The sequence below is a fragment of the Dermacentor andersoni genome, chromosome 2 (genome assembly GCF_023375885.2).
Source record: "Dermacentor andersoni chromosome 2, qqDerAnde1_hic_scaffold, whole genome shotgun sequence".
NCBI classification, from domain to species: domain Eukaryota; kingdom Metazoa; phylum Arthropoda; class Arachnida; order Ixodida; family Ixodidae; genus Dermacentor; species Dermacentor andersoni.
Window position 1 is genome coordinate 3713462 of NC_092815.1, and position 27996 is coordinate 3741457.

The window sequence follows — 27996 nt, forward strand, 5'->3', positions numbered from 1 at the left end:
CGACTATTGGAGCTCCCGGAGCAATGCCTAGTTCTGGAATAGCCAATACACACGGAAGCCTTTCTAATTACTGGGCATGGCACATGAGCCCCGACACTCGTCAGAGATTGGGACAAGCTCAAACTCTGCATCTCGACGAGGCCACGGGCGAACGGTTCCTAAACACAAGTGCACCCACATGTAGATAGCAGGAATTAGCCGCATGTGGTCTCTCACCTTAGCGCTCCTCCCACCCTTTGCTGCCACTAGCACATCCCGTCATGACACATTGCGGAACTGAAGGCCATTGTGGAGGATACCAAATTATGTGCCTGGCCAATAAGAACTGCATATGAACTCGGGCTGCGCACCACCTTCTCGCGACTGCTGATCCACCCTGCTAAGCATCCTCGGGACAAATATTTCTGTACACAGCCGCATTTAGATTGCGTGTCAAGTCGATTGCTGGCCACTCCAGGGTACAAGAAAACAGTGTATTACACGTCAGCTCATGCTTTATATTTCCGGGACCTTCTCTGTATTGGCTAGACCTTTTCAACAGAACAGAACTTGTATCCCTCGGTCCGCTCGAACATAGCAAAACAACTCGTCAGATTTCGTTTCAACCTCGCTGTTTGCCAAAGTCAACCTCGCGCGTTTACATGTCAAGAGGCAGTTCGCAAGAGGCGGGCCCAAACGCACTCCCTGGTTACAGCTCTTATACTCTACTACGGAAAGCTGGCAAGATTGGGTCTCCCACACGAGCTAGACGCGGCGGCATGCCTGACGATACCCACACTTTGCGAGACTGCAAGCAGGATAGTTTTATTCAGCTTTCTAACTCACATACACCCTGACTCGGGTCGAGTAGTTGACAGACTAGTCCTGGACCGGCATGTCGACTAAATATTTGTCCTCCCTACTGCCTTACCTCCCTTACCTGCCATCTCGAACTTCAGTCTTCAATTAAGTCAGCTCCCTCGCTTTCTGGGTTGAGCACCATTGTGAGCCTAGAAATATTTACGAGACCGTTCTACCGCGGTCGACAGTGAACTCTACAAGCGTTTCAGATGCATAAAGGCTTGAACTCCCGCTAGCAAAGCAAAGCCGCATGGGTGACAATTGTTAATGCGTTCAAGGCTTGGAAACTTCGTCGTCCTGACGGGTTATACTATTGGTGTGAGTCGATATGTGTTGAAATATTTACAAGCAGCAAGCTGCCCAAGCTACGAAGAATATATATGCTGACAGGGGACTGAAGCTATGCCAGTACAACCACTGAGATGGTGATCTGTCTGTAGTTTACTGTAGCGGCGGTTTGACACTGGTGGCTAGGCCTTCACCTCTAGATCAATAACGAATACCACAAAGATTATAAACGCTAATCCTAAGAAGACCGCCAAGATAACGCCTGAACGTGCAGTCAAGATGAGATGTGATAGGAAAGTCGTCAGCACCGTTCACTTTCCGTAAAGGCTGTATAACGGCAGACATTGCTATATATTTAGCCTATATTGGGCATGCTATGAGCTACCCTCGATCATTGACAGAGCAGACTTGGACAAAAGACAGCGGAAGAGGCGAAGAACGGAGACGAGCGCGTCTCCGCTTGTCGCCTTCTTTGCGGTCCTGGTATCGACAGGCTGTGGGAGATTTAGCCGTAAGCCACAGCCCTTGCGTTAAGACTGGCTTCCCTCTTCTCATCATTTTCACATTTTTCTCCAATGGCTGCCAACCGCAGCGTGGAGGCGTGGCACAACCCTTACGCTGCCCTGAGTCGCGAGCTCGCACTCGCGGTGTCGTCGACGGCGGCACTGCGCCTGCTGACGGGCGACCAGCGGGCGCGCATTGTCACCCGGGCTGTGATCCGCGATGTCAGCGAGACGCGCGCGAACCGCACTGAGGATGCAGATGAAGAGTTCACCGAGTATCTCAAGTAAGTGTTTCTGCGCATCACGTTATCCCAAATATTTCCTCATGTTTTCGAGTTTCATAGACATTTAGGAGCTTGAATCATAATATTGCAGACGCAATACGAAACGTGATATTTGTTTTTTTTTCCAGTGAAATGCTCTGAAAAATATAGGACTCAATTTTCACTGTGAATTACTGCTCAGCTGCCCTCTTGGCGAAAAATGCTTTGAACTTTCTAGCGCTTACCTGCACTAAGACACTGGCCCATTACTTGGTGTTTTCTGTGAAAATCCTGTTCTTAACATCGATTGCCTCTGCCGAATGCCGGATATGACCTCTTGAAAGTCCCACGCAATAGGACATATTCGATACGCCAAGCGCCATCTATTTACTTGCAATTTGCTGCATTATTGTCCAAAGACACGGCAAAACGAACTTGCTCACTCTAGGGCACAGTTAGCTAGCTACCCGCATAGCTGCTGTTTTGACATTTGTTCTGTGCTGCATTCTCACTTCGCTGCTGCATACGAAGTCAGGAATGTGTGGCCTAGGTCTGTTTTTAGGGAACACCGAAAAGAGCATATAAAATGAAATCGGAATGCTACCGACAGTGGCAAGGCAGACGAAGTGAGGGACCGGGTGTTGCTGTAAGAAACTAACAGTAGCATTCACTTGACATTTATTTATGTTGTGTTTTTATTGCGAGTAGTAAAATACATCCGCCCCATATATGTCTATATATATATATATATATATATATATATATATATATATATATATATATACAGGCAAATTTTTAAGCGTTTCCAGCCATTTAGTGGCTAGAACATATCTTCTAAAACTAAATACAACGAACCTGTACATATATATATACATATATATATATATATATATATATATATATATATATATACTGGCAATTATTTGAGCGTTTCCAGCCATTTAGTGGCTAGAACATATCTTCTAAAACTAAATAAAACGAACCTGTAGGTCTGTGGAGGCACCCATCTGCTCTGATATTTATTCCAGGCCAAGAAAAAATAAGATACTTCCGACAGTACAGGACGACGATGTTCACGAAAATTGTATTTTAGTCCATACGAAAAAAAAAATGCGCTCCCATACCTCAGTATAAGCTTGCACATGCAACATTTATTATAGTAATGTGTTCGCTGAAAAGTCAGCACCACTCTACAGAGTTTATCGAAGCAGGCTTTGTAGAATGGGAAACAAAAGAGCATGCAATATCGACGCCAGTGCACATTGCTACAGTGCACTGTAATACTGCTACTGCACATCTACACCACCGTGCACCAAGGAGATAGACAACTGTCGCAAAGCTTTCCAGGCTGTCGCTGCTTCACCACGCATGTAGAATGGCTGTGTGTTGCTTTTCTTTATTTTCCTTTGGCATTTAATCATCGTGCGTTTGTTCACTATGAATGGAGATGAAGTGGGCCTAGTTGCGTGGTTCCATTGCTCACATTATTACGCTGTGCATGCCGCCTTCAGCAATAAAATCCTGTTCCACTTACGCGCATATTCTCAGAACTGGAGCGAGAGAAAACGGGCGCAACTCGCGATAGTCCGAAATGTTTTCTGCTTGCTGTGGCGAATGAAAGAAGCAGCGCGTGGGACCAAGTTCTGAGATTCAACTTCTCGATCACATTTGTGCTTATTTTCGCATGGCATGCATATGCAACCTGCGTTGCGCAGTTTTGGTTTGCACACTCCCTGCAAGAATGCAAGGCATAGGCTCTGAGAGGCGCGACGAACGCGTTGAAAGGCGAAGCTACATGAACAGAGGCAGAACCCAACTGACGATGACTGTCGACGGTGATGCGTTGTCACTGAATGAATACGACATAATTGCCACCGCCGAAACCAGCTGTGAACGAGGCGTGTAATGCAGCGGGACTCCTCTTTCGCGCTTCCCGAGGAACACCCGGCCCCATCTCGATCGGCTGCAGCGAAGCCTGCGCATGGCCTCCAAAACACATGGCGCTCCGGTGCGTGGCAAACGCTGGCAAACGCGTAAGACGGCAACCTCGCACCTCACTCGCGCTTCTTTTTGCGCACGCTGTGCCCTATAGTGGCCTATGAAGCCCGCGCGTGCCTTTCTATATCGGAAGCATGGCGCGGACCCGCCGTGGATGCTCAGTGGCTATGGTGTTGAGCTGCTTAGCGCGAGGTCGCGGGATTGAATCCCGGCCACGGCGACCGCATTTCGATGGGGGCGAAATGCGAGAACACTCGTGTACTTAGATTTAGGTGCATCTTAAAGAACCGCAGGTCGAAATTTCCGAAGTCCTCCACTACAGTGTGAGTCGTAATCAGAAATTGGTTTTGGCACGTAAAACCCCATAATTTAATTTTTGAAAGCGTGGCGTGCTGGTGCCGGCGAAGGCTGAAAACTGTTCCCTCGTTCGGACGCACACTCAGTGACACATACTAAGAGACCCAAGTTGGCGAGTGGTTGGTTGGTACTCCGTGCACTCATTACGCAGATCACTCGAGCGTTGTCGCCTGAGGCACTTTGAAAAGCGGCACATAGAAAGTACATTCGTGGCGCAGCTTGCTAATCCGTCGGGTTGCAATTCTTGAGGAACATTTGTTATGTGGGCGCGTTTCCGCTCAGCATCGGCGGAATTTAAGGGATCATTTTTGTCATTCTAGAGGGGCACATTCCCAGTGGCACATATTTAGTTGCCCAAGTTGGCGTCAAGGACGTTCATTGAAAGCGTCACATATCCATGTGACCTAAGTTGGCATCAACGAGGTTTATTGGAGACCAGCATAGACTGAACGACACATACGCAGTACTGCAAGTCGGCGGCCAAATGTTGCTTCGAACAGACTTAGCTGCGCAGTCCCCTTTCTACAGCGACCCCTGTCGGTGTGAAACAGGTTCGTTGACGAGCGGCACGTATCTACACATTGCCACATACTCAGCGACCCAAGTTGGTCCACTCGGTGGTTTCCAACCCCGTAACTTCAGCGCAGCTACCAGATGCGCTACCCATTCGACCACTGACTAGCTGGTGACTCAGGTAAGCGGGAAAGTGGTTAGATACGAACATACATAGATAGCCCCCGGAAAGTGCGTCAACTACCCAAAGAATGTTTTTTTTTTGTGTGTGTGTTTCCTTTTTTACTTCCATACCTCCTGATATATTGAACTGTTTTTTGCCTTGTCACGTTCTTATGCTGCGGTTTTTGCAATCACGCACACACATATATATATATATATATATATATATATATATATATATATATATATATATATATATGTATGTATGTATGTATGTATGTATGTATGTATGTATATTTGTTCTTCGTTTTAATAACAATTTAGTTCAGAGTTAGCGCTCGTCCTGTCTGCTCCTTTCTGTGTCCGTGTACACTTCGCGCTACAATCCAAGATCATGTTACCCAAAGAAAGCTAAGGCATTAAAAGCATGGCGCACTCGCCACCCCTAAGTGCTCAATTTGGGCTATCTCAGTTTACGTACTGTACGTTAAGCGGCCCAGGAAGTCGAACCGAAACGGAACTGAAGAGGAAGCCGCAGCTGAACTATTATTTTCGGTAGAACTGGAACTGAACGGAACCGTTATTTTTTCGCCACCTTGGAATTGCATCCGAACCGGAACTTATAAGAGGAACCGTTCCGAACCGGTTCGGAAAGCGATTGAGATGGCCACCTGAGCCCTCTGCTAGAGCATGTGAGACAGAAAACGTTAAAACCAGGCTCAAAGCATGCCGCACATGATAAGAAAAACTAATCTCGCAATTCATACAAGATTCAAGGAGCTTCCACTTCTGAAACTTGCTGTGCTGTTTCAAGCTAATTAGTGTTGCGCAACAAAGGCGGCCCTTCATGTAATGAAAAATGCCGGCGCTTTACGCGCGCTGGCATATTTTGGTACAGCCAAAGAGCTAGTTCAACTCCCTGTTCTCTATTAAACCCTAAAGGCACAAAAAATGTATCTGCTTTATTTCAATAATTTTTGGTTGCCAAACATATCTTCCCACTATCACTGTATTAGATAACTGTCGTGAATAAAACTTTATTCTTTCAAGAACTACAGCAGTGCTTTACAAAGTACGCTGGGCCTGTATTGGAGCAACACCTTTGCAGGTCCTCGAACGTAGGTTCACTTTTTAAATTATATTAAAATAAATGCTTACAACAAACAGTCACACCAAACTTCACAGAAGTTAGTTGGTTTCTCACATGCGTAATTAGTCTTTTCTTTGTGGTAAATATTATCTTCATGGGACAAACTGGGGTGCTAGCTGGTGTCAAACGACAATGTGGGGTCGCGACCATACAAAAAATAAAGGGGTGAATATCCTGCGGTGTCATGTCGGGACGAGTTGTACGCGAACGTCACGTAGGCCAGCATGGCGTCGCAGTCAAGGTGATCGTTACCCTTACAAAAATTTTTATAGAAAGTCCATAGACAGTCTATAGACATTTGTCTATGGAGTCTATAGACTGTCTATAGACATTTCTTTAGACTAGTCTATAGACAGTCTATGGACTTATGGCCATACACTTTTTATAGACTAGTCTATAAAAAGTCTTCTATAGACAGTCTATACACTGTCTATAGACAGTCTATAGACTTATAGCCATACTTTTTATAGACTAGTCTATAAAAAGTCTGAGTCTATAGATTGTCTATAGACTGTCTATAGACTTATGGCCATACACTTCTTATAGACTAGTCTATAAGAAGTCTGAGTCTATAGACTGTCTATAGACGGTCTATAGACTTATGGCCATACACTTTTTATAGACTAGTCTATAAAAAGTCTGAGTCTATAGACTGCCTATAGACCGCTTATAGACTTATGGCCATACACTTTTTATAGAATAGTCTATAAAAAGTCTGAGTCTATAGACTGTCTATACACTACATATAGACAGTCTAAAGACTTATGGCCATACTTTTTACAGACTAGTCTATAAAAAGTCTGAGTCTATAGACTGTCTATACACTACATATAGACAGTCTATAGTCTGATGGCCATACTTTTTACAGACTAGTCTATAAAAAGTCTGAGTCTTTAGACTATCTATAGACTTATGGCCATACACATTTTATAGACTAGTCTATAAGAAGTCTGAGCCTATAGACTGTCAATAGACTTATGGCCATACACTTTTTATGGACTAGTCTATAAAAAGTCTGAGTCTATAGAGTGCCTATGGATTAATTAAAATTCATGTTTGTAGACAGTTGTCTGCAGAATGTCGATGGACAAGTGTATAGGCTTACAGTTCTACTTTTGTAAACTGAAGTCTATAGAATGTCTATAGATGTCATTTGTCTGTATACATTTTATACACTTCAGTCTACAAAAGTAGAACTATATATACACTTCTACTTTTGCAGACTGAAGTCTATGGAATGTCTATAGACAAATGTATATAGATAGTCTATAGACATTCTATAGACTTCAGTCTACAAAAACAGAACTTTATAATCCGATACACTTTCTTCTATGACATTCTGCAGACATTTGTCAACAAACATGCATTTTCATTAATCTACAGACACTCTATAGACACAGACATTTTATAGACAAGTCTACAAAGAGTGTATAAGGCCATAACTCCATAGCGGCTACCTACTAGTTTTTTTTTTTTACAAGTTAGTTTACATTTTTCTTTACATGCGGTAGCAAAACGTTTTGAATGTATTTATGCATGTGCACCTGTTCCTTTTCATCTGCACTTATGCATTACCGTTAGCAGATTAATAATGCTCCTGAATCAGCTGTACTTTCATATATGTTGCATAAACAGAAAGAATTTATATAGTGTTGAATCATGCAGTGCAAAAAAAATAAAACAAATGCACCGGCAATGCATTAACCGTTTTTATTGCTCGATATAATATATGAATTCCTTAAATTCATGTCTTATGCTAATTATGGAAACAGATTACATATTTACACTACTCCTTGGCAAGCATGGTCGCCAGGCTGGCCTTGACCTTTGTGTCATTAGTCCCAAAGGTGCTGCAGGTGTATGCTGCAAGTAAGTAGATGCAGCAATATGAGGCAAAAATAACAAGTGTGTATTCTTTGTATGTTCATTAAGCAGCTTAATATATTTGCTCAAACCATCTAAGTCAATACTTAATGCGGTTTAACTATGACTAAGGGCTGCTTGTCAATACAAATCAGTACCTTTATACAATGTTTTAATGCATGGTATGGTGAACAATTAAACAGTCACAACTGCTGCTCGTGCCAGCAACAGTATGTTCCCTTTTATGACAAGTTCATATATGATGCATTAATGTACTTATCCCAAATGGTCTCTATATTTATTGCTGAAACGTTACCCAGTTGTGCTGTCTGTACAATTTTTGGGCTGGTAGTTAAGTATGCCCGTGCAGAGGGATATTTTCAGAAGACGTGACTGGAATATTCACAGTATCATGCCTAAGATTGTAATTTATTTTGCTTAATACACATTTAAATGTCTTTCTCATACTTTTAAATGAATGGTCATTGGCCATAACTTCAACAGAAGGCAGATGGGTTGATTGTATTGATATGGTCACTTAATTTCTTACAGGTAATGAGGCCTCTTGGGCATGCTAACAGGTTTCCAAGTTAGGTATACCACATGAGCACCCGAAATACCACAGGAGCACTTTGTGTCATGGCACGACAGATATGCACCTCCTAGGAAACAGAACTGATAAGATAGTTCGAATGAATTCTATCACAGTAAATTATTTAAGGTGCTTTGAAAGATGAAATTTTTTTCTAGGCTATCGAGGTTCAGGACGTTAACGCAAAAAAAAACATATTGAGTAAGAAATGCCTTGTCAGTATGCTTGACTTTCTTTTTTTTTTTCAATAAATAGGACCAATTTCCCTCAATTTTTATGAAGTGAAAGGTTTTAAAAATATATTTAACACAGAGATTCTCTGGTAACGTTGTATGACATATGACAAGACAGCATACCTATGTGGCCATTTTAAGATTTCCCAATCTTTTTCCAAGCCTTCCCCGGCTGTTTTCATGAAAATTTTCTGGCAATCTATGACGCCTGCAGCTTAAGTGCAATAAAAAAAATATTGTGGTTTAATGCTTGCCAAGTACTGCCAGTCCATAATATTTAGATAAAACGAATAACACGTCGGTCACTTGATATGTAGTATTAGATGCAACTGACTTGAATCCCTTGTTTAATAAAGCTGACAAGGGCTTCGGCAAGTTCCTAATTGATGGCCACACGAGTACAGCACGGAAGACACAGAGACACACGTAAAACAAATGCAACAATGTGAGCGAAAACTATACAATGAGATATTTTTACGGTTCAATAGTAGTTTTTTATATAATTTGCTCTCATCACTTATGCCTCTAGTTTAACTTTGTTTCTCTGACTAAAGACTACATGGCAATATTAATCAGTACCATTATGATGTTTCGTTATATTACAGTGTGATAAGCAGTTAGACAACCGTAATGGTCGCCGGTGCCAGCAACGGTACGTTTCGTTTCAAGACAGGTTCATGTGACACACAGTGTACTTATAAAAATAAAATAAATGCGAGAATCCCAAACGATTCCTATAATAATAATTGTTGAAACAAAGATACCCGGCTGGACTGTGCACATTTTTCAGGTGTTAATGCAATATGCCCGTGCCGAACGAACATGCTCAGCATACTGACTGCACTTTTGAACAATCACGTTAACATTTGCAATTTATTTCCGTTTAGAACAGTCTGCAATGTCTCTTTTCTCATACTTCGAGATGAATACATTTGCCACACTTTCAGTAGAATGCACATGAATGGGGGCGTACTGATCAGGTTACTTACCAACTAAAACATGTTACAATCTCTTAGGCGTGGTGATAAGGGTAGAACAAATGCAATGTCCACTGAATTATTTGAATAATCTGTGCGTTATCTACTAAGAAAAGACCACCAAATTGATAATCTGGCTCTTTTTTCTTTTGTACAGCGCATATAGTATGCAGTCTGTCCAAGACGACGGCACTACATGCAACAGTAATGAAAACCGGAACACTTATTACACACGACAAGGGCTTCATACCATGCACGACTGGCACAATGCGAATCTGCGCCAGCAGCTGCCTAGTGATTAAGAGCACGCAAACTGCATAACGCCGAAGCATCGAAAGGCGCTTAACGCTTTTCATATAGCTCGAAAGATAACTTCTGCTGCTAAACTGTTTAAAAAAAGAGACAAAAAAAAATCTTCCAACTACCGTCAAACGCAATGCCTTCAGTTTGAAACGTGTAAAGGTGCTTCCCGGAACGACTAATTTAGTGTTCTCCAATTTTTTCGGCTAAGTTGCGAAGCTGCAAGTGACTGAGCTTATCGCAGGTTTGATGCTCCAAAGCGTTTGTGGTTGCATATAAATAGATTGGGTGAATTAGAGATTTTTGCTTGATATTTCTTCAAGTCTCGTGTTTTGCTTGCGGTAACTTCCCAAAATTAACTTGCGGTAAGTTCCCAAACGATGCGAAAACGGCAGCGCACACACTGCTGATGCATGCCCCGCAAACACGGCCTTTCATTCGAGTACGTTAGCAGTTATTCAACTATACGTGTCTGTCTGAACATTCTTGATGCTAACACAATTTCGAGATATATACGTAAAGCGTGTCACGAGAATTTCACTAGACATGCGGCGCAGCATTCATCGCGGCCGGATCAAGCGCCACGAAATTAGATCTACCGCACTGGCTGCCCAACATACACAATGCACAACATACACAACATACACAACATACAGTATCAAGTTAAAACATGGTGTACGTCCTTCTTTACGCACGTAAACTATAATGCTAAAATCAACAAGCCCGAGCGATCGCTCGCCGTAAAACATTCCGTATAGTAGAAGCGAGAACAAGAGCGCGTTATCAAACCATGTCAACGACAAACCGACACTATACCCGAGTCGCCTGCGCTACATGCAGCCGCTTCGCGCTAAGAGATGCGCTCACATAATCATGAGCTATTGACGCAAAACGTCTTTGCTAAAGCTTACCGTTCAGTGTAGTTGACGTGTGATGCCACAAAGATGACACGCATACACAGACACCGACGTTCAGGCATACACCGCACACCGGTACAACCGTTTACGTGCCTGGCGCACTCGTTGAGACGGCGCACCGCCGCGCATGCGCAAGAGCTCCGAGCATGCGCAGGAGCTCCGCGCGCGAGGGCGTGCGCGCTCGGAGGAGTGTGAGCGCCTTTTCCTCCTTCATTTTTTTTTCTCTTTCTCTCTCTCTCTCTCTCTCTCTCTGCGCGCCATGCGCGCCGGAACGGGTGGCTTATTCATCTTTAACACCACTATTCATCTTTTTTCATGGACGAAGGAAATGCGCTGGTAGGTTGTATGACAAACGCTGTGGGCTATCGTATGAGACTGGAACGCTAACATGAATGCGCTGTTTGTAAAAGCCGTTACAGGGCCCTTCAGACGTTTCAGACGCATTATTGCCAGCGTCGATTAGTAATACAGCGTACTTGTAGCATATCTTCCAGCGTACCGCCAAATGTGATGCCCGCACGTATGTTAGTGCTAATTTTCTGTTCCGATGATAGGTCAAAGCAATCAGTACAGCATTGAGGTACTCATATGCGTGGCTGCGCAGGCATACCGCCGGCGAAATACTGGGTGGGCTCAGAGAATTTGGCACCTATTTTAAGTGAATGAGAAACTTTGATAGGTTTATAGCGCAGGATATCAGTCAACAAAAAACCGCCCGATGTTAGTGACGCAGCCGAGATATGAAGACAATGTGAAATGTATCCGAGAATCGGACGACACACAACGCGAAGACCACATGCGCGACATCGGTTCATCGCACACTCACAAAGTCCGCGTTGTCAGCTACAAACATTACGAGTGTATTTGCTGTTAGCTTGATGCCTGTTTGGAATCCACTTGTAGCTGAAGCTGGCGTTCATAACATCTATTATAACAATTGGATCGGCGTTTTGCTTACTTTATTCTACTGCCGCAAAAGTGATGCGACAACTGTGAAGACTGTCTTGGGATTGCCGAGAGCGGCTACGTAGATGATATCATGTGGTCAACAAATGCGGAGGTATACACTATGTGTATACTAATGTCTACAAATAGGCTCTACAGCAATCTCAGCAGTATACAACTTCAGTGGCTTATATCAAACGCAGCTAAGTATTATCCACCGGTACCTGCGCTTGGTTACAGCGTACACGGGTTGGGCCCAGATTAACGATGTTTGTCTATTGTTAATCTATAGACATGCAAGACCACGACAACTCAGAGGAAGACCAGGTGGTGAATTCACCACCTGGTCTGCCGGCTTTCGCCACTTATTCACCACCTTTGCCACATCATCACCATCTGACCTTCACCACCTGGTCTTCGCGAAGTGTACGTCCGGGAAGCAGCCAGGTTTAGGGCCTTCGGGTGCCTGGAAGACCTTGGTGACTCGGACGGTGCCTGCTCCGCCGCGATCCTCGTTCGGAGCAGCTGCACCGAACGCAGACTAGCAGTCTGCACGGTTTGCCCGCCGCGCCGGAGTTGCGGTGCCGTCGTGCATGAACCAGTGCCATATCATCGCGTTCGCAGAGGGCGGGGGGTATGGGAACTCGGAATTACAAATTATCGACTTTCTTCTATACATATTCAATACACCGGGAGTAGAGAAAAAGAAATAGAAACCTTGTCGACTATATTGTCCATAATATAGAGAGTCTATAGACAAAGTATGGACAAAAATAAATAGAAACTGTATCGGCTTTCGTCTACAGGTAGTCCATATAGAGGGGAAATAGACAAAGAAGAAACAAACACCTTATCGAATTTTTTCTATAGACTGCAAGTAGATAAAAAGAAATTGAAATCTTATCGACTTTCGTCTATAGAAAGTCTATATACAAAGTATATGGACAAAAATAGGTAGACACTGTATCGACTTTGGTCTAAAAGTAGCCCATAGAGGGGAAATAGACAAAAAGAAACAAACACCTTATCGATTTTTTCTATAGACCGTCTATAGACAGCGAGTAGACAAAAAGAAATCGAAACCTTATCGACTTTCGTCTATAGAAAGTCTATAAACAAAGTATGGACAAAAATAGATAGAGACTGTATCCACTTTCGTCTATAGGTAGTCCATAGAGGGGAAGTAGGCAAAAGAAACAAACACCTTATCGACTTTTTTCTATAGACCGTCTATAGACTGTGAGTAGACAAAAAGAAATAGAAACCTTATCGACTTTCGTCTATAGAAAGTCTATAGACAAAGTATGGACAAAATGGATAGAAACAGTATCGACTTTCGTCTATAGGTAGTCCATAGAGGGGAAGTAGACAGAAAGGAAACAAACACCTTAGCGACTTTTTTCTATAGACCGTCTGTAGACTACGAGTAGACACAAAGAAATAGAAAGCCTATCGACTTTCGTCTATAGAAAGTCTATAGACAAAGTATGGAAAATATAGATAGAGACTGTGTCGACTTTCGTCTGTAGGTATTCTATAGAGGGGAAGTAGACAAAAAGGAAACAAACACCTTATCAACTTTTTTCTATAGACCGTCTATAGACTGCGAGTAGACAAAAAGAAATAGAAACCCTATCGACTTTCGTCTATAGAAAGTCTATAGACAAAGTATGGAAAAAAATAGATAGAGACTGTGTCGACTTTCGTCTGTAGGTATTCTATAGAGGGGAAGTAGACAAAAAGGAAACAAACACCTTATCAACTTTTTTCTATAGACCGTCTATAGACTGCGAATAGACAAAAAGAAATAGAAACTTTATCGACTTTCGTCTACAGACAGTCTATAGACTTTGTATCAACAAAAGTCCAAATCTATAGAAAGGAAAGGTCGTCTATGAAAAGTCTATAGACTTTCTATAGACAGTCTAAAGTCATTTTTGTAAGGGTAGAGACGTACATCGACAGCATCTATGTGATGGTTCGGTTGAGACATTCCGTGAGACCGCTCGTTTGTGGGTGGTAGGCGGTGGGCAGCTTGTGCTCAGTGGCACAAGAGCGGAGGAGGACGTCGACAACTCGAGTGAAGAACGAGCGGCCGCGGTCTGTAAGTAACTGTCGAGGCGCACCATGGTGAAGAATACATTCATGAAGGAGAAAATCGGCGACGTCGGTAGCGCAACTAGTCGGCAACGCCTTTGTTATCGCGGAGCGTGTCGCGTAATCAGTAGCGACGGCGATCCACTTATTCCCTCTAGTGGTCGTCGGAAAAGGGAAAAGCAGGTCAAGGCTTACGCAAAAGAATGGTTCACAGGGAACTTCAATTGGATGGAGTCGTCCGACAGGTGGCAGGGGAGGTTTCTTCCGGCGCTGACACAATTCGCAAGTTGCGACATGGCGACGCACGGAGCGGTAGAGACCAGGCCAGAAGAACCGGCGTCGTACGCGGTCGTAGGTACGTCAAACTCCAAGGTGCCCCGACGTCGGTGCATCGTGAAGTTGTTCGTGAGCGATGGATCGTAGATGACGAGGAAGGACAAGGAGGCACTCAGGGCCGTCAGGGTTGATGTTGCGGCGGTAGAGGCAGCCTTCGTGCAGCACAAACATGCGGCACGTGCCGTCAGTGTTGCCAGATTGCACTCCGGCAAAGATGGACTGCAAGGATTCATGATGTTGTTCAGCGCGCATGTCGATCATGTCAGTAAAAGCCATCACGCAGGTCATCGGATCGTGCGCAGCAGGATCAGGGGGGTCCACGGGGTAACGAGAGAGGCAGTCAGCGTCCTTGTGGAGGCGTCCATTCTTGTAACTGACAATAAATGAAAGTTCCTGGAGCCGCAAAGCCCAGCGACCGAACCTCCTGTCGGGTCTCAGAGGGAAGACAGCCAGCAGTGTGCATGGGGGTCTGTAACGACCGAAAACGTGCGACCGTCCAAATATGGCCGGAACTTGGCGACAGCCCAAACTAAAGCCAAGCACTCCCGCTCGGTGATGGAGTAATTTCTCTCGGCAGGTGACAACAGGCGGCTGGCGTAAGCTATCACGCACTCGGTACCATTCTGTTTTGGACGAGTACAGCGCCGATGCCATGGCCGCTTGCGTCAATGTTAGTTCAGTTGGTGGAAATGGATCAAAGTGGGCAAGTATGGGAGGGGTGGCCAGAAACCCGATGAAAGTGGCGAACGCATGAGCCTGCTCCGGGCCCCATGAGAATGGCGTGTTCTGCTTTAGAAGACCTCTCAAAGGCCGAGCAACATCCGCGAAGTTTTTGACGAAACGGCGAAAGTAAGACCACAGGCCGGCGAAGCAGTGCACGTCAAAAGCAGACCGTGGCACAGCAAAACTGCGTACGGCGCGAACTTTTTCCTGTTCTGGCTGAACACCGGATGTGTCAGCCAGGTGTCTCAACGCGGTAATCTGACGGTGCCCAAATTGACACTTCGTGGAGTTCAATTGGAGGCCGCATTTTCGGAAGAGTGCAAGGATGGCAGCGAGTCGGGTAAGGTGGCTGCCGAACGTGGGGGAAAAACAATAACGTCGTCAAGGTAACAAAGACAGGTGGTCCATTTGTAGCCTCGCAGAAGAGAGCCCATCATACGTTCATATGTCGAAGGAGCATTGCATAGGCCAAAAGGCATGACGTTGAACTGATATAAGCCATGCGGCATGATGAAGGCCGTTTTCTCGCCGCATCGAAGATCGATGAACGAGAAGTATTTAGCTTGGTGCAAGCAGTTTAAGGCGTATTCGACGCGTGGTAGTGGGTAGACGTCTTTTCGCGTGATTTTGTTTAAGTAGCGACTGTCGACGCAAAAACGCCAGGTACCGTCTTTTTCACAAGCATGACAGACGAGGCCCAAGGGCTGGCTGATGGCTCGATGAGCCCTTTGCGGAGCATATTGTCCACTTTAATTGGAGGACTCGACGTTCAGCATGCGATACCCGATAGGGACGCCGACGAATAGGATTCGTGTCTCCAGTGTTTATACGGTGGTGAACAACAGATGTTTGGCCTAAAAGCCTGCCGCCAAAATCAAAAATTTTAAAGTACGATTCAAGCAGGAAACGTACGTCCGTGGCTTGTGCCGAGGTGAGGTCAGGTGTAATCATTTTCGCACGCTCTTCCATGAAGGACCCTAAGCTGTGAGCTGCAATTGGCGCTAAGAAACCACTCTCGGCATTCATACTCTCAATGTCAAATTCGGAACCACTAGAATCGCTGGCCAAGAACATGCCGGCCGGAATCACTTGAGGGCACAGGTTGAAATTCAGAAAAGGTAGAAAGAGGTCGTTATTAGTAACCGTGACCAGCGTATGCGGAACAGTAACGTTCCGGTTCAAAAGCACGTCGACGATGGAGCGAAGCACATATGCACCGTGAGGAACCTGTGGCTGAGCGGTCAGAGTGACGTAAGTAACTGCCTCGGGTAACACACGCACATCTTGAAGCGAGCACAAGCGTGGTGGGGCGGTACTAGGAGCATCGGTGAGTTGAGGCAGTTCTAACGGAAGAACGCCGGTCGCGCAGTCGAGTGCAAAATGAGTGGATAAAAAGGCCAATCCAAGGATAACATCGGGAGGGCAGTTGTTCCCAGCAAACAGAACAGAAGTAGAGCGGCCGGCTATACTTATAAACCCGCAGTACACATTCCAAAAACAACCAGCACGCCGCCGTCGGCCAGACTAAGCACTCTGGCAGCTGCTGGGGCGAGGAACTTCTTTAAACGTCTACGTAAGCTACCACTCATCACAGAAACGTGGGCTCCAGTGTCTACCAGTGCTTGGACAGATACGCCGTCTATTTTAACGTCAATTACGCTTTTCCGTCTGGGCACGAACAGAGGATTTGCTGCGGTAGTAGGCAATGCAGCACTACCTTTGAGGGCTGCATTTCTTGGTTTTCCGAAAAGTTGCGCTTAAAATCAATGAAGACGAAAGGGGACGTAACTGTGGCGAAAGGCAAGATGGGCCGTTCGTCACAGATGGGCGACTTGTTTGCAGTGAGCGCGACTTGTGTCCACGCGGCGATGGTGAGCGACTGTACCACGTGTTCCTAGCAGAGTTGTCGGCGCTGTTGGACTCGGCGATGGGCGAAACATTGCGGGCATTTCCATTAAATTGCTCAGGTTGTTTGGAGTGCGAGGTGTTGACGGCCACGAGTTGCGACAGTATCGGGCGACATGACCAATGCGGCGACAGGTGAAACGTATCAGCTGGTCGCCCACAGCTCTCCACTCAGTCGCGTTGCAATAACGCGGAGAGAAGCGTCGGGGTGGATCGAAAATAGTAGAAGGGCGTTGGTTAGCTCTGGGATTGGCGACCGCACAGACAGATTGTAATCCAATGTTTTCAAGTTCCTGGCGAACGATGGTTTGTACGAGGGGAACCGAAAAATTGGTAGCATCAGGGCTACCCGAACAGAAAGCTGCGGGCCTCGTCGCATCCAGTTCACGTCGAACGATTCGCACCACGTCCTCTGATGGGGACATGTGCTGCTGTGCGGGTTGATCTTGACACGTCGACGTTGCGGCAATATTGGGAAGTCTGGTGAATTGTTGCAAGACGCGTCGGCTTTCTGCCTGCTCGAATCGCGGCACTCTTTAATGATGGCATCAACTGTAGAACAGCTTTTGCACATGAGCATATTAAAGGCGTCGTCAGCAATGCCCTTAAGTACGTGCCCAACCTTTTCAGATTTTGTCATGTAGCGAGCAGCTTTACGAAAAAGTGCCAGCACGTCCTGGATGTACGAGCCATAGGGCTCCGTGGGGGATTGGGCACGGGAGGCCAGTTCCTGCTTTGCGGCACTATTACGGCCGGCTGGTTTGCCAAACAGCTCTTTCAACTTTTCTTTGCATAAGTCCCAGCTGGTGAGCTCCTCTTCTTCGTTTCCGTACCACACCTTTGCCGTGCCTCGTAGGTAGAACAATAGGTTGGCTAGCATAAGCGTAGGGTCCCATCTGTTGATTCCATTCAGGCGTTCATACAAAGCCACCCACTCTTCAACGTCGGCGCCATCGATCCCGCAGAAAGTTCCAGGATCTTTGGGTTGCACAACCGAAGGCGACATCGAGGTAGGTGCCGATGGTGACGTTGGAGGCGGCAACGACGTTGATCCCGCGTGCTCACCGTCATTCATTGTGCGGAGGGTGATGCGACGTCCACTCCGGAGCTCCGTTTCCAGCCGTGGTACCCCGCACCTCCCACCAATATGTTACAGGGATGTTAGGAATATATAATGACTGTATTTACAATATATATACAGGCTAAGTCAGCGTAGACAAGATGGCTGACCACCAACAACACGCAGCAGCAGCGTCTAGCAATCTTCTTCTTCCTCTGTCTTCTTTCATCCTTCCGTAACAATATATTTACACCTGTAGTTGTTTATCCGCTGTCCACGTTTCACCGCCTAATAAATGTTACGGGCCTGCATGTATAGGAAGTTTCTCGAAAGTTCTCGATGGTTCTATCCGCGGTCTGTTGTCACCGAACCTTGTGCAATCTGATTTCATCGCGAGACACGAATTGTGTAGAACTCTCTGGAATACACGCGGGCAACAGCGATCACTCTGCAACCTTCGGTGACTTATGTACAAACGCCGAAGCGCTTGATCCGCAGAACAGACTTTCGGCGATCGCCGACTGTGTTTGCCGCTGTCGCCGTTCTTTGAGTGTAGCCTGTTTTGGAGGGCACAAGTTCGCGCAATAAAACGCTAGTTTCATCATTCCCGGTTTTGGTACTTTCTTCACCGTCACTTCTACGTGACATCTGGTGGAAGTGCTTTGCGTTAATGTACCGGACGCCTTCACAAAGCCGTGACCCAAGCCCGAATGCGGAAGACAACACCAACGTCGCCAAGAACCAGCGAGGCCTGCCCCGGAGCACGGAATTTAGCCTAAGACGACCAGGAAGATCGTGGTTCGAGAGCCGAGAGGCCACCTTAACCACCTGGGGCCTGTTCCGAAGCGGCTTCCTGCAGACACTCACAAGCGTCGTACGCGATCTTCACAGAGGAAACGAACCGTCCATTCCGCCACGCCAACAGAGAAATGTCTGAAGAGATAAAGTCCGCCTACTCATGCGTGGTGTGTAGGAGGAACTTTTGGCTGGAATGATACGAAGCCACCGAAGACCGTGGACGGGTCTCTTCGCGAGGTCACCAGCATCGAGAAGACACTCGAAATGCGGCACCGGCAATTCAACCGCCACACGAACTCTACAAACTACGCTAGAGTTCAATCACTGGCCACCGACGATCTGCTTGAGAGTATCAGAGCCGTCTCACGGGAAGAGCTGCAGAAGTTGTACCCAAAGTCGCAGCCTCAAGTGGCCTGAGTCACCCAAATCGTCAAAGAAGAGGTACAGCGATCGCTTGGAGTTCCTGAGGTGCAACCACATTCACCGCAGCCCCAGAGGGAAACGATGACCTACGCCCCCGTCGCCCGCCGTCAAGGTCCTCCTCCGCGACCGCGCCAGGGCCCTGTAACGCCGCAGTTCCTTCGGCCGCTGCCAGCACGCCCGCCCGTCGCCCAGTGCACCCAACCACCACCCGCTCTGCTACCATTGCGGGGAAGCAGGCCACATCTAACGCCGATGTTCTTGCCGGGCGAGAAACTGCGAGGTTTCGCCTTCCACGCACCGCGCCCTCAACAAGGTGAACGCCCACGTGACATCGCCGATTACTTGGCCACTCCTCCGTGGAGCCCTCGACGACCATCCGGTTCACCATCACCAGGCCGCTACCTGTCCCTGCCGCACCGACCGTACGCTGGCCCAGCCTGTGGCCAGTTCGTCAGCCCATAACCGGAAAACTAAAAGCAGCAACCGATGGAGGTACGGTTACTGTTCGGCGAAATGACGAAGATCATCCACCGCTGATAAAGACGCCGAAGGCACTATCTAAACAACATAACAACGACACGCCGCCATTCCGACGAACTCTGGAAACAAATAATGCACCGACCAAGGACCTGACGACGCGACGTACAAGCCACACATCAACGCGACGCAGCCGTGATCGGACGCAAAGACTTAAGTGCAACGCAAAGCAAAGAGCCACCGACCTCGACGTGTTCCTCGACGACCACGCAGTCACCACATTAGTAGACACAGGAGTCGACTGCTCAGTCATAAGTCGACCCTTCGCCGCCAAGTTGAAGCAAGTTAAGACTGTGTTGCAACGCCCGCAAATCTGGACCACTGGAGGACACCTAATAACGCCGTCTTGAATCTGCACAAGAATTACAGTTCATGACCGGACCTACCCTGCCAATTTCGTTATCCTCCAACAGTGTTCACGAGCTGTCATTCTCAGCATGGACTTCCTGAACCAACACAGAACAATCATCGACCTTAAGTCCAAGTCGATAACGCTGTCGCAAGATCAAGCGATACCGCCGGAGAGCTGTCATAGTCACCACGTCTTGAGTATGCTAGAAGATCAAGTGAGCATCCTGCCTCACTCCAGCAATGTTATTACCGATGGCGCGGAAACACGCTCAGACGTAGCAGCCGTCATCAAGGGCGACCAACGCCTATTACTCAACTGTGAAATTTCGGCCGCGAGAGGGATCGCTCGACTTCACGGAGGAAAAGCGAAAGTGATGCTGACAAACTCCAGCCCGGAGTCCAAGCACGTCAACAAGGGCACGACGATCGCGTACATTGACGAAATTGTGGAAACCAGCCATACGTTTGTCCTCTCGGATTCAGCCGCACCAACCCCGACGACCACAGTTCCCGAACCAGACTTCGATATAAATTCATGTTTCTCCGTGATTGAAGCAGCAACCGCTCAGAAGTCTGCTCCAACGGTACAAAGATTGCCGTCTGTTATTATGCGATTCTTTGCGACTGGGGTTTGTGGAATTCTCGAAGACGTCGAAAAGCAATCTTTGTACCGTTGGAGCAGACTTCTAAGCGGTTGCTGCTTTAATCACGGAGAAACTTGAATTTATATCGAAGTCTGGTTCGGGAACTGTGGTCGTCGGGGTTGATGCGGCTGAATCCGAGAGGACAAATGTATTGCTAGTTTCCACAATTTCGTCAATGTACGCGATCGTCGTGCCATTGTTGACGTGCTTGGACTCCTGGCTGGAGTTTGTCAGCATCACTTTCGCTTTTCCTCCGTGCAGTCGAGCGATCCCTCTCGCAGCCGAAATTTCACAGTTGAGTAACAGTCGTTGGTTGCCCACAAGGACACCTCCACAAGGACTCTGACTGCCTCTCTCGTCACCCCGTTTATCCCCCTGATCCTGCTGCGCATGATCCGATGACCTGCGTGAGGGGTTTTACTGACATGACCGACATGCGCGCTGAACAACGCCATGAATCCTTGCAGTCCATCTTTGCCGGAGTGCAATCTGGCAACACTGACAGCACGTGCCGCATGTTTGTGCTGCAAGAAGGCTGCCTCTACCGCCGCAACATCAACCCTGGCGGCCCTGAGTTCCTCCTTGTCTTTCCTCGTCATCTAAGATCCATCGCTCACGAACAACTTCACGATGCACCGACGTCGGGACACCTTGGAGTTTTACGTGCATACGACCCGACGCCGGTTCTTCTGGCCTGGTCTCTACGGCTCCGTGCGTCGCCATGTCGCAACTTGCGAATTGTGTCAGCGCCGGAAGAAACCTCCCCTGCCATCTGTTAGTATGCGATTCTTTGCGACTGGGGTTTGTGGAATTCTCGAAGACGTCGAAAGGCAATCTTTGTACCGTTGGAGCAGACCCAGTCGCAAAGAATCGCATAATAACCGGAAACTGCGCTCGACCACTCCGCCAGAGCCCTTATGGAGTTCCGACGCGAGAACGTGAAGCTATTAGGCAACAAGTCGACAAAATGATGCACGACGACATCGTCCAGCCGTCGAAAAGCCCGTGGGTATCTCTTGCAGTCTTGGTGAAGAAAAAGGACGGAACACTACGCTTCTGCGTAGACTATCGTCCACTGAACAAGATCACGAAGAAGGACGTATACCCCCTCCTACAGACAAACGACGCATTGGATCGGCTATGCAACGCTAAATACTTCTCGTCGATGTACCTCAAGTCTGGCTAATGACACATAGAAATAGACGAGAGAGATCGCAAAAAGACCGCATTCATCACAACAGACGGCCTCCATAAGTTCAACGTTATGCCATTTCGACTGTGCTCGGCGCCTGCAACGTTGTAGTGCGTGATGGACACGGTTTTAGCAGGACTAAGTGGCAGACCTGTATTGTTTACTTGGATGACGCCGTCATCTTCGCCGGAAATTTCGACGATCACCTCAGGCGGTTTGCGACTGTGCTAGAGGCCGTCAAGTCAACAGGGCTCACTCTGAAGCCGGAAAAGTGCCGCCTCGCCTACGATGAGCTTCTGTTCCTAGGCAACGTCATCAACAAATCTGTGGTACGCCTCGACCCACAGAAGACAGCTGCCCTCGCAATGTTCGCGCAGCCCATCGACAAGAAGGCAGCGCGTCAATTCTTTGACATGAGCGCCTACTACAAACGCTTTGTCAAGGACTTTTCACGCATCGCTGAGCCGCTGACATCTTCATCACCATCGGCATCATCAGCCTGGTTACGCCCACTACAGGGCAAAGGCCTCTCCCATACTTCTCCAACTACCCCGGTCATGTACTAATTGTGGCCATGTTGTCCCTGCAAGCTTCTTAATCTCATCCGCCCACCTAACTTTCTGCCGCCCCCTGCTACACTTCCCTTCCCTTAGAATACAATCCGTAACCCTTAATGACCATCGGTTATCTTCCCTCGAAATTACATATGTTGCCCATGCCCATTTCTTTTTATTGATTTCAACTATGATGTCATTAACTCGCGTTTGTTCCCTCACCCAACCTGCTTTTTTCTTATCCCTTAACGTTACACCCATCATTCTTCTTTCCATAGCTCGTTGCGTCGTCCTCAATTTAAATAGAACCCTTTTCGTAAGCCTCTAGGTTTCTGCCCCGAACGTGAGTACTGGTAAGATACAGCTGCTATACACTTTTCTCTTGAGATATAATGGCAACCTGCTGTTCATGATCTGAGAATGCCTGCCAAACGCAGCCCAGCCCCTTCTTATTCTTCTGATTATTTCAGTCTCATGATCCGGATCCACGTTCACCACCTGCCCTAAGTAGGTGTATTCCCTTACCACTTCCGGTGCCTCGCTGCCTATCGTAAACTGCTGTTGCCCTCCGAGACCATCAAGCATTACTTAAGTTTTCTGCGGCTTAATGTTTAGACCCACCCTTCTGCTTTGCATCTCCGTGTCAGTGAGCATGCATTGCAATTCGTGCCCTGAGTTACTAAGCAAGGCAATGTCATCAGCGAATCGCAAGTTACTAACGTATTCTCCATTAACTCTTATCACCAATTCTTCTCAATCCAGGTCTTTGAATACCTCCTGCAAACAAGCTGTGAATAGCATTGGCGAGATCGTATCCCCCTTCCTGACGCCCTTCTTTATTGAGATTTTGTTGCTTTCTTTAGGAAGACTACGGTAGCTGTGGAGCCCCGATAGATATCTTTCAGTATATTTACATAGGGCTCGTCTACACCCCGAGTCCGTAATGCCTGCATGACTGCTGAGGTTTCGACTGAATCAAGCGCTTTCTTGTAATCATCATCATCATCATCAGCCTAGTTACGCCCACAGCAGGGCAAAGGCCTCTCCCATACTTCTCCAACTACCCCGGTCATGTACTAATTGTGGCCATGTTGTCCCTGCAAACGTCTTAATGTCATCCGCCCACCTAACTTTCTGCCGCCCCCTACTACGCTTCCCTTCCCTTGGAATCCAGTCCGTAACCCTTAATGACCATCGGTTATCTTCCCTCCTCATTACATGCCCGGCCCATGCCCATTTCTTTTTCTTGATTTCAACTAAGATGTCATTTACCCGCGTTCGTTCCCTCACCCAATCTGCTCTTTTCTTATCCGTTAACGTTACACCTATCATTCTTCTTTCCATAGCTCATTGCGTCGTCCTCAATTTAAGTAGAACCCTTTTCGTAAGCCTCCAGGTTTCTGCCCCGTAGGTGAGTACTGGTAAGACACAGCTGTTATACACTTTCCTCTTGAGGGATAGTGGCGACCTGCTGTTCATGATTTGAGAATGCTTGCCAAATGCACCCCAGCCCATTCTTATTCTTCTGGTTATTTCAGTCTCATGATCCGGATCCGTGGTCACTACCTGCCCTAAGTAGATGTATTCCCTTACCACTTCCAGTGCCTCGCTACCTATCGTAAACTGCTGTTCTCTTCCGAGACTGTTAAACATTACTTTAGTTTTCTGTAGATTAATTTTCAGACCCACCTTTCTGCTTTGCCTCTCCAGGTCAGTGAGCATGCATTGCAATTGGTCTCCTGAGTTACTAAGCAAGGCAATATCATCAGCGAATCGCAAGTTGCTAAGGTATTCTCCATCAACTTTTATCCCCAATTCTTCCCACTCCAGGTCTCTGAATACCTCCTGTAAACATGCTGTGAATAGCATTGGAGATATCGTATCTCCCTGTCTGACGCCTTTCTTTATTGGGATTTTGTTGCTTTTTTTGTGGAGGATTACGGTGGCTGTGGAACCGCTATAGATATCTTCCAGTATCTTTACATATGGCTCATCTACACCCTGACTCCGTAGTGCCTTCATGACTGCTGAGGTTTCGACTGAATCAAATGCTTTTTCGTAATCAATGAAGGCTATATATAAGGGTTGGTTATATTCCGCACATTTCTCTATCACCTCATTGATAGTGTGAATATGGTCTATTTTTGAGTAGCCTTTACGGAATCCTGCCTGGTCCTTTGGTTGACAGAAATCTAAGGTATTCCTGATTCTATTTGCGATTACATTAGTAAATACTTTGTAGGCAATGGACAGTAAGCTGATCGATCTATACTTTTTCAAGTCTTTGGCGTCCCCTTTCTTATGGATTAGGATTATGTTAGCGTTCTTCCAAGATTCCGGTACGCTCGAGGTCATGAGGCATTGTGTATAAAGGGCGGCCAATCTTTCTAGGACAGTGTTCCCACCATCCTTCAACAAATCTGCAGTTACCTGATCCTCCCTAGCTGCCTTCCCCCTTTCCATAGCTCCCAAGGCGTTCTTTACCTCTTCCCGTGTTACTTGTGGGATTTCAAGTTCCTCTAGCCTATTCTCTCTCACCTTATCGTCGTGGCTGTTACTGGTACTGTATAAATCTATATAAAACTCTTCAGCCACTTCAACTATCTCATGCATATTAGTAACGATATTGCCGGCTTTGTCTCTTAACGCACACATCTGATTCTTGCCTATTCCTAGTTTCTTCTTCACTGTTTTTAGGCTTCCTCCGTTCCTGAGAGCCTGTTCAATTCTATCCATATTATAGTTCCTGATGTCCGCTGTCTTACGCTTGTTGATTAACTTAGAAAGTTCTGCCAGTTCTATTCTAGCTGTAGGGTTAGAGGCTTTCATATATTGGCGTTTCTTGATCAGATCTTTCGTCTCCTGCGATAGCTTACTGGTTTCCTGTTTAACGGCGTTACCACCGACTTCTATTGCGCACTCCTTAATTATGCCCATAATATTGTCGTTCATTGCTTCAACACTATGGTCATCTTCCCGGGTTAAAGCCGAATACCTGTTCTGTAGCTTGATCCGGAATTCCTCTAGTTTCCCTCTTACCGCTAACTCATTGATTGGCTTCTTATGTACCAGTTTCTTCCGTTCCCTCCTCAAGTCAAGGCTAATTCGAGTTCTTAACATCCTATGGTCACTGCAGCGCACCTTGCCGAGCACGTCTACAACTTTTATGATGCCAGGGTTCGCGCAGAGTATGAAGTCGACTTCATTTCTAGTCTCACCATTCGGGCTCCTCCACGTCCACTTTCGGCTAACCCGCTTGCGGAAAAAGGTATTCATTATCCGCACATTATTCTGTTCTGCAAACTCTACTAATAACTCTCCTCTGCTATTCCTAGAGCCTATGCCATATTCCCCCGCTCATTTGTCTCCGGCCTGCTTCTTGCCTACCCTGGCATTGAAATCGCCCATCAGTATACTGTATTTTGTTTTGACTTTACCCATCGCCAATTCCACGTCTTCATAGAAGCTTTCATCACGACTAGATGTAGGGGCGTAGACCTGTACAACCTTCATTTTGTACCTCTTATTAAGTTTCACAACAAGACATGCCACCCTCTCGTTAATGCTATAGAATTCCTGTATGCTACCAGCTATGTTATTATTAATCAGGAATCCAACTCCTTTCTCTTCTCTCTGCTAAGCCCCGGTAGCACAGGACGTGCCCGCTTTTTAGCACTGTATATGCTTCTTTTGGCCTCCTAACTTCACTGAGCCCTATTATATCCCATTTACTACCCTCTAATTCCTCCAATAGCACTGCTAGACTCGCCTCACTAGATAACGTTCTAGCGTTAAACGTTGCCAGGTTCATATTCCAATTAAAGCTATATGTAAAGCTTGGTTAAACTGTGCACATTTCTCTATCACCTGAGTGATAGTGTGAATATGGTCTATAGTTGAGTAGCCAATACGGAATCCTGCCTGGTCCGTTGCTTGACAGAAATCTAAAGTGTTCCTGATTCTATTTGCGATTACCTTATTAAATACTCTGTAAACAACGGACAGTAAGCTTATCTGTCTATAATTTTTCAAGTCTTTGGCGTCCCCTTTATTATGGATTAGGGTTATGTTAGCGTTCTTCCAAGATTCCGGTACGCTCGAGGTCTTGATGCATTGCGTATACAGGGTGGCCAGTTTCTCTAGAACAATCTGCCCACCATCCTTCAACAAATCTGCTGTTGCCTGATCCTCCCCAGCTGACTTCTCCCTTTGCATAGCTCCCAAGGGATTCCTTACTTTTTCCGGCGTTACTTGTGGGATTTCAAATTCCTCAAGAATATTCTCTCTCCCATTATCGTCGTGGGCGCCACGTGTACTGTATATATCTCTATAGCACTCCTCAGCCACTTGAACTATCTCATGCATATTAGTAATAATATTGCCGTTTTTGTCTCTTAACGCATACACTGATTCTTGCCAATTCTTAGTTTCTTCTTCAGTGATTTTAGGCTTCATTTCATTTCATTTCATTTCATTTCATTTATTTACCTTAAAGACCCCACTAGGGGGTATTACATAAGGGGTGGGTGTACATAAAAAATATAACACTCAAATTTGTGACAACAGGTACTCAGTCACATTGGTAGAAAAAGATGATGGACAGGTGAGAACGACGATATTGCGAGGAAGGCCGTTCCAGTCTTTGGCTGCACGAGGAAAAAAAGATGCTGAAAAATTAACAGTTCTCGTACGTGTACGGTAAACTTGCAGTTGGTGACCAGTGCGAGGGGATATGTATGCGGGTGGTGTTATGTAAGGGGCACTGTTAAGTGATGAATGGTAAAGCTTATAGAATAGGCAAAGTGTTGCTATGCGTCGGCGGAGGGATAAAGCTTGCAGCCCAGATTCCGCTTTGAGGGCGGTAACACTGATTTCGTGAGAATAAGATGAGTGAATGAATCTGGCGGCACGATTTTGTACCGCTTCAAGGTCATCTACGACGCATGCTTGATGTGGGGACCATATGGGTGACGCATACTCTAGTTTTGAACGGATGAGTGACTTATAGGCTAGTAATTTAACGTGTTGGGGGGCGTTACGAAGGTGACGTTTCAGAAAACCGAGAGTTCTATTTGCCGATGATATGATGTTTGTAGTATGTGCATGCCATGAGAGATCATTGGACAAAGTAACGCCTAAGTATTTAAATGATGTTATTGCTTGTATAGGTTCGTTAGCAATTATGTACGGGAATGTAACGGGGTGCTTTTGGCGAGTAATGGAAAGAAGTTTGCATTTAGTCGGATTAAGGGTCATTAGCCAGCGGTCGCACCATTCCTGGACACGGTCTAGATCATGCTGAAGTTTTGCTGCGTCGCAATGATTAGAAACTGATCGGTAAATTACACAGTCGTCAGCGAACATTCGGATTTGGCAAGATAAGTGTTGAGGCAAGTCGTTAATATATATTAGAAATAGGAGAGGACCGAGAACAGAGCCTTGGGGTACACCGGATGTTACAGGAATAGGGTCAGA

General features: G+C 46.3%; 1 protein-coding gene and 2 long non-coding RNA genes across 5 annotated transcripts in view; 1 reads left to right on the forward strand and 2 right to left on the reverse strand.

Moving 5' to 3' along the window:
- The window catches only part of LOC126542925 (ABC transporter A family member 5-like), a 282490-nt gene that overhangs the window by 180357 nt on the left and 74137 nt on the right, over positions 1-27996 (forward strand). For 2 of the 3 annotated variants that reach the window (XM_055077597.1, XM_055077595.1), the window contains exon 8: positions 1721-1915. The exons of the other annotated variant lie outside the window; for it this stretch is intronic. In XM_055077597.1, coding sequence (XP_054933572.1) covers positions 1721-1915 — 195 coding nt within the window. The remainder of the gene's footprint in view (positions 1-1720; positions 1916-27996) is intronic. 3 annotated transcript variants of the gene reach the window in all.
- The window catches only part of LOC129387878 (uncharacterized), a 46644-nt gene that overhangs the window by 8847 nt on the left and 9801 nt on the right, over positions 1-27996 (reverse strand). The window lies entirely within an intron of this gene.
- Positions 7766-11170, reverse strand: LOC129387879 (uncharacterized). Its single transcript, XR_008615031.2, has 2 exons — positions 10951-11170; positions 7766-7937 (listed from the first exon to the last, which is right to left on the reverse strand). It is a non-coding gene; the product is annotated as an uncharacterized lncRNA (long non-coding RNA).